Genomic DNA, 5,472 nt, shown 5'->3' on the forward strand with positions numbered 1-5,472 from the left:
GAATTTTTCTTGCATTATATGTGTATATTGTTCTAGCACTAACTGAACTGACATAATTCTCAGTATCTTAGGTAGACTGATAAAATAGAAGTTAACTTCTTCATAAGTATAAAGCACATGTTCCTAACTGATAGCCTGTTTTACTCCAACTGGTGATTCAGAGTCCTAGACTCTTTCCAGCTCATCTTTCAAGCATTTTCCACACACATAACTTTCTTCAACGCTTGTGTTCTCTTTTGGATCAAGCTGGAAGGGGAAAGTTCACAGGGGATTCCCAATATGAAGTTTTTATGAGCTAGAAGTGGAAGTGATATGTATCACTGCAGTCAACTGAAAACAGAGGCTGTGTATCTAGGAAGAGAAGAGAAGGATGTGGTGATCAGCTAACAGATTCTTCTACGGTACTTCTGATTGTCATTTACCTGTTTTACCCTCCTTCCCACATAGAGAACACTCTCAGCCTCTCTCCTGGGGATTCAAACCCCACTCCCATCTAGTACCTATCTCAACAAAAAACAGGATTTTGAGGTGATACTCTGTTCTCTCCACCAATTCCAGCTATGGCTGTTCTTTGTGTAGGTACCAAGAGTTGTTTTGAATATATTGTTTTGCCACATGTTATAATTAGACCCTCCTGATATGCAATTTTTTGTAGGATTTTTCTATCCTATGGAGCAGGTGAACTTTACAAAGGTATCCAGAGTACGTATCAGGTCCAATTAACATATCATCATCAATATAATGAACCAACCTACTCTTCTACAAAATGTCTAGAAAATAATGTTTTCTTTAAATACAGAGCAGAAGAGTCAGCATAGCCCTGGGGCAAGACCATTAAGGTATATTGTTACCCATCCCAGATGAATGTAAAATGCTTCTAATCCTCATGCATGACTGGTATTGAAAGAATACATTTTCCACACATCAGCAGCCACATATCTCATACCAGATACTGTATTGAAGGGTCCTAATAAGAGCAGCGTATCTGCAAAACAACAGTGGGCACAACATGGCTAAGTTTGTGGTTTCTGCCACTACCAGCCATGACCTATATAGATTTTGCAGAGACTAGGATGGTAAAATAAATAAGGATATAATGTGGACCACCACCTCTGCAGCCTTTTTCAGTTTCTAAGAATGGCTCCATTTGCACCAAAAATGAATGATATGCCTAAATAAAATAGAGATATATTTGTTGAGCACTTTTTCATATGCCTGTTGGTCATCTGTATGTCTTCTTTGGAAAAACATCTATTTTATTTAGGTCTTACATCCATTTGTCAATTGGGTGTTTGTTTTTTAGATACTGAGTTGGATGAGCTGTTTGTATATTTTGGAATTAACCCCTTGTTGGTTGCATCATTTGCAGATATTTTCTCCAGTTCTGTAGATTTTCTTTTTGTTTTGTTGATGGATGGTTTTGTTTTGTTAATTCTGCTGTGCAAAAGCTTTTAAGTTTAATTAGCTCCCACTTGTTTATTTTTTTTGCTCTTATTTCTTTTGACTTGGGAAACTGACCTAAGAGAATATTGCTATGATTTATGTCAGAGAATGTTTTGGCTATGTTCTCTTCTGGGAGTTTTATGGTGTCATGTCTTATATTTACATCTTTAAACCACTTTGAGTTAATCTTTGTATATGGTGTGAAGGAGTGTTCGAATTTCATTGATTACATGTCCAGCTTGCCCAACACCACTTGCTGAAATGAGTATCTTTTCTCCACTGTATACTGTCTGAGGTTAATTAGCTGTAGGTGTGTGGGCTTATTTCTGAGTTTTCTATTCTAGTCCATTGATATTTATGTCTGTTTTTGAATCAGTACCATGCAGCTTTGATTACTGTAGCTTTGTAGTATCATCTGAAGTCAAGGAGAGTTATGTCTCCAGCTTTGTGAGTTGGGGCTGAGGGCTGAGGGCCAAGACACTGTGGTTGCATGAAGGAATCAACTTCCACTTCCAATCAGGTCTGATTCTTCCCCTATCTTCTATCTTTCCCTCCATCTTCAGAGGCCAGAAGAGGCAGACTTTTCCCCCTATTATGACATGTCCTCCTTTTAACAGAGTATCAAATTTAAGATCCTCTAGTCATAGACAGAAAAAGCAAGAAGTGAGTTTACCAAATCTGGTATATCTTTCATAAAAGACGTACCAAAGGAGGAAATAAATGAATTTAGAAAGCCTACTCTTAAGAGTTGCTAAAAAGCAATTACTAGCTTTTTCCACCATGAAAAGAAACATGTTAAAAATAGAAAATTAAAATTTTATTGTTTAATATTTGCAAAAATATTATCCTATTGACTCTGGAACTCCCTGTGACTGTCTCTAGGGGGACTGTGAAGATGGCAGTCCTGCTATATATATATCAGCATGTGCTGACAAAAGAATACAAATTGTAATCGTCTGCCTCTAGATTATACTCCAAGTTAGTAATAGTTTTTCTAGAAGTAATAAAGGTAATAGAGAAGGTCTGTACATTAACATATAGCCATTGTATAGCCAAGACTAAACAGTGTATGGCATATTAAAAAAGAGAGAGAAGAAGATTTACCACTGGCCTTGACTGCAGAAAGATGGAGACAGAAATTCCTAAGAGAATCAGTAAACATGGAACAACCTGCTTAAAATGAGCCCACACAGGAGAAGACAGAGCTCCGATGCAGTGAGAGGAACCAGGATCTGGGGAAAATGAGCCCCATCAATGTCCTGAATGCAGCCTGTCCCACTGTGGGCTTTTGGGTTCTGCGACTCAACAAACTATTTATTTCTTCAAATTAAAAAAAAATAGGTTAGAGGTGAGGATAATGTGTTATGTATATGGGGACATCTTTTCCTTATTCATTCACTAGGATATTCACAAAGCTATATGGAATAAGATCAGGAAACCCAAAAGGCTAAATGGCAAGACAGAAAATACACAAAGCTTTTGTAAGGAAAACAAGACAATTTAAGTTATGTAATTATGAGCTGAACAAGAACACCTGCTATTTCAGGTTGTGAATTCCAGAGGGGAAAATGTATTTACTTGGTATATGCATGTTGGAAACAAGGTATTCAGTAGGATTACATAATAAATTGAAAGGGAAATATTTTAAAGACTCAGAACTTCTTACTGTATTGCAGGAAAATTCACTGTTTTAAGTATTTACTAGTTTTATAGCTTTCAATGAGCACAATACAGATTTAAGAATTTTCAAATTACTTTTAAGTCTAGAAATATTCATTTCAAATCCCTCAGGAGGAATATATATTGTCATATTTACTCTAACAATATTAATTTGGTGTACATATTGTTTGAATCTTTATAAATAGCCACTAAAGATAAGGTTTTGAAAAATTACTTCCTCAAGAATTATTTCAGAGGGCATGAGTACTTTTTAAACAGAAGATTTACATGAGTCTTCTTGTAAAAGAACATAAGTTCAAAAGAGTTTTAATTATGCATATCTGGAAACCAAAGAGCTTGTTCATGTTACAAAGACTTTGTAAATTGGGGGGTTCAATTTCAGTTCCATCCTTAGGGATGATCTTAAAACAAGAAAAAGTGATGTCTGTTCTTAATGTATTCATTAATTATAATGATGATCACTTTAACTTATTAACTAAGACGAACATATCTGTTATAAATATTATTATTCATTCACTTAACAACTATTCATTTGCTATTATGAGAGCCAGTTATTATGTTTTATTTAAACAGAGTAAAAAGGAAAGAATAATGAAAGATGACCTGAAAAATATTTATTTCTTTACCATTTTTCTAAGTGCACCTAAAACTTCCTTGTTCCTTAGGCTATAAATAAAAGGGTTTAGCAGGGGAATTATAATTGTGTAGAACAGTGAATACATTTTATTCTGATATTGATCTGCGCCACACCCAGGACACACGAAAGTGAGGAAGAGAGTGCCGTAGAACAAGGAAACAGAGAGCAGGTGGGCACCGCATGTAGAAAAGGCTTTGCTCCTGCTCTTTTCAAACTTCTTTTTCAGAATGGCAAAGAGAATACGAGTGTAAGAAACTATAATGGACATAAAAGTAAAAGCTTGTATAAAAATGGCAGAAATAAGAACTACCAGTGCATTAATAGATGGGTGAGTGCATGAAATTGTGAAAAGTGGCAAGATTTCACAGTAGAAATGATGGATTATATTGGATCTGCAGAAAGTTAATCTAATTAACAATCCTACATGAATCACAGGATGAAGAAAACCAATTACATACGACACACTTATCAACCAAGTGCAGAGTCTGGTGGACATCACCACTGGATAAAGCAAGGGCTTGCGTATGGCCACATAGCGGTCATAGGCCATCACTACCAGGAGGAAACATTCTGTAGTTGCACTGGAAGCAAAACAATAAAATTGAGCGATGCATTCAACCATGGATATTGTGTGATCCTTAGATAAAAAATTCATCAGCATCTTGGGGGTCACGGAGGATGAAGAACAGGCATCTGCAAAGGCTAAACTGCCCAGGAAGAAGTACATGGGGGTGTGAAGGTGGGGGTCCTTCCAGATGAGAAAAATCAGTCCAAGGTTGCCCATCATAGTGGTGAGGTAGATGCCCAAGAACACCAGAAACAGTGGGACCTGCAGTCCTGGAAGATCTGAAAGTCTTGTGAGAACAAACTCAGTCACCAGCGTCTTGTTTGCCTCCATCATATCCACTCAGGCTATCACTGCAATGGGAGAATGGAAATGAAAAAAATTAATCAAGTTTCACGAAAACTTATCTTGGGTGACAATTTTTCTCATATTTCTCTCAGATGCACATTACTGAACAAATACAAAGGTACAGGGTTTCTCTTTTTCTAGACACACTTAAGAATATTATAAGTACATTTAAACAATTTTTAGAAGTACAGACTATTTTAAAGGCACATATATAAAATTACTTAAAAGAATTATTGAGGCAGCTGTAGCACTAATTGACTTGGTCAATAACTTGTCATTCATAAATTTTTAAAACTGTATTAATAATGAAATGTTATACTGAATTAAGAATAAAAAATATATAATACGTTTTATAACAAAATCTCTAAAAAGTGAGGCTCTGTTTTAGGATCAAAATTTTTCTATTTTAAAGGAACTCTTTCATATATTTTCTATTGAACAAAAAATGAGCTGTATCTTTACACTACTGTTATACATAATTATTTCCTCCTAAGGCATTAATGGTAGAGTAGTAAGAAGGTTAAAATACCATTTCTGCTATTTTCTATCCATTATCATTATTATGTTTGATTTTATATACATCAAAATTACCCCAAATTACTGTAAGACTGATTATACATGCATCAAAACCACTATAAATTTCAAAAAGACTCTTGTTAATTTTATCCAATAAACTCTCATATGTGAACATAATCATTCATTCAGTCATTAAGTATTTTTAGTGCCTCCTAAGCCAGAACACTGTCATTTCTAGCTTAGTCACATATAGTAACCTCTAACCCAGGGGTTACACTGAGAT

At 35.3% G+C, this 5,472-nt stretch overlaps 1 protein-coding gene across 1 annotated transcript; it reads right to left on the minus strand.

The window, feature by feature from the left end:
- Positions 1-3,737: 3,737 nt before the first annotated feature.
- Positions 3,738-4,661, minus strand: LOC116154830 (olfactory receptor 5AC1-like). The gene has a single exon (XM_031458083.2). It carries the CDS (start codon positions 4,659-4,661, stop codon positions 3,738-3,740), a length of 924 nt encoding a protein of 307 aa, XP_031313943.1.
- Between the last annotated feature and the right edge of the window lie 811 nt (positions 4,662-5,472).

This window comes from Camelus dromedarius, chromosome 2 (assembly GCF_036321535.1).
Source record: "Camelus dromedarius isolate mCamDro1 chromosome 2, mCamDro1.pat, whole genome shotgun sequence".
In the NCBI taxonomy this organism is placed as follows: Eukaryota; Metazoa; Chordata; class Mammalia; order Artiodactyla; family Camelidae; genus Camelus; species Camelus dromedarius.

Excerpts from the sequence above, each read along its gene's own strand:
- LOC116154830 (XM_031458083.2), bottom strand. The coding sequence starts at position 4,661 with ATGATGGAGGCAAACAAGACGCTGGTGACTGAGTTTGTTCTCACAAGA.